Here is a 1,925-nt window from a genome sequence, read left to right as displayed (position 1 = left end):
CTTGGGGTCAGATTCCGAAAGTTTTGACCCAACACCAGCTAACTAAAGTCGAGTTGATCCTACGTTCCATTTTCCCCTCATCCAGATAGTTTCTCCATGTGTGTGAAATAAACATTGATTGAAATGTGTAATGGAAACATTGGCTTTGTACTATTCTGGTGCTTAGACAGGATGCAATGAAATGAAATACTTCTAGCATTAATGAAGCAGAGACCGTAATGCTTTATCCTTGTGAAATCAAACAAACAAATGGATTGCAAAGGTGGAAATCGGTAGTTTGTGCCAGGGACATTTAGGGAAAACAAGATTTTATTTTAAAGATTTTTAATTTACTCTAGGCAAGTATTTTTCTGCTGAAGTATGCTGAAATGTGCACATGTTAAAGTTGTTTCCTAATGTGCTTCTCTTCAGTGGGTACTGCATTGGCCATTTCCCCTTGTATGATTACACACTCTTCCTTTATGTGCCGAGCTTTCTGTTGCACGTGAAGTCACCTCTCTCCTTGTTCTGTTCTGATTTCCTGCTGCCCACAGATGCCTGGTCACCAATGTCCTTGAGTCGGTAGAAGGAGCAGATCGTCTTCAGTTCACACCAACACCAGCTGGTCAGCAGGAAACCTAAGAAGAACCTGGAGAGCACCATGTTCTGCAGGAAGTTTAAGGATCTCAAGATCACAGGGGAGTGTCCTTTCTCCTTACTGGCCCCTGGTCAGGTTCCTACAGAGCCTACAGAGGAGGTGGCAGGAAGCTCTGAGGGCTGCCGGGCTACTCTGCCCATCTGCCAGGACATTCCTGAAAAGAATCCACAAGGGAATCTTCCCCAAAGAAAGACAAGCCGCAACAGAGTCTACCTCCACACTCTGGCAGAAAGTATCCGAAAGCTCATCTTTCCAGAGGTGAGTGTTCTCCCTTTAACAAGGACAATGGTGTTTCAGAATTTGAAAAGAAAAGGTTTCCAAGAGAAGATATTTAGAAATGTGTCTCTTGCTTTTAATGGCATGACGAACAGAATTTCCTTGAAACATATGAAAACTATCTTTTTAAATAATCATTCTAAATTGTGGGTCATCTTCTTAAGTCTCATATCTTGAATTCCTTTCTTCTTTTAATTAAATTTTTCATGTATTTTGCATACCAATCACAGTTTTTCTTCCCTCCTCTCTTCCCATTTCCTCCCCCCACCTCCCGTCTATCCACTCCACCCACTCTTATTCAGTCAACATGAATTTCCTTCAAAAAATCACGAAACTCTGACAAACTTGTGTCTTTGCTTCATCCCCCCAATCTCAGCTTCCGTTATCTGTAACATGAAGCTGGGTCATGGCTATCTCTGAGTGTTATTGCTCACTGAATGAAATCACCCCCTACTCTTGCCCCCGGAAATGCTAGACAGGTGGGATGGTGTGATCCCAATTAAACCTCCTTTAATGGGAGAGCAATGCTGTTCTAACAACACAGGCCAGGGAGGGGTGGGGTGGGGTAGGTGGTGGTGCCTGTGGAATGGGAGACCAGAAGTGATGCTCCAAGAAAAGGTAAAGGAGAGTTAGCGGAAAGTTGAAGACATTTATTTCAAAGATGGTATTTACTGCATGTTACACCTTTGAACTGCAAATATTTAATCATTTTTTCCAATGCCAGTCATTAGATACCTATCTATGTTGAGACGGGGAGACATAGCCCTTCCCATGGAAGTGACTTATATTGTAGTCTTGGAGGTTTTCCTCAAAGACAGAATGAAGTAGAGGGTGGCAAAAGGGGTGGTGCTCAATATTTTCTTTAATGATTTCTGTTGCTATTTCATTTTGCTCATGAATAATTTTCTTGTCTTTCATTGTCAACATTCTCTCACACATTATTAAACTTCCTCAAGATTATTGTTCTGAGTTACCTGCCATGCCTCTAGGGTTGATGGCTGGGGATTAATTT

General features: G+C 42.0%; 1 protein-coding gene across 1 annotated transcript in view; it reads left to right on the top strand.

The window, feature by feature from the left end:
- Nucleotides 1–1,925, top strand: part of Gucy1a1 (guanylate cyclase 1 soluble subunit alpha 1) — a 53,040-nt gene that overhangs the window by 22,648 nt on the left and 28,467 nt on the right. The window contains exon 2 of the mRNA XM_005344142.3: nucleotides 534–895. Coding sequence (XP_005344199.1) covers nucleotides 641–895 — 255 coding nt within the window. The 5' untranslated portion in view covers nucleotides 534–640. The remainder of the gene's footprint in view (nucleotides 1–533; nucleotides 896–1,925) is intronic.

This window comes from Microtus ochrogaster, chromosome 1 (genome assembly GCF_000317375.1).
Source record: "Microtus ochrogaster isolate Prairie Vole_2 chromosome 1, MicOch1.0, whole genome shotgun sequence".
Lineage (NCBI taxonomy): Eukaryota > Metazoa > Chordata > Mammalia > Rodentia > Cricetidae > Microtus > Microtus ochrogaster.
The sequence above is the reverse complement of the archived record's forward strand: the minus strand, read 5'-3'. Positions and strand labels throughout refer to the sequence as shown.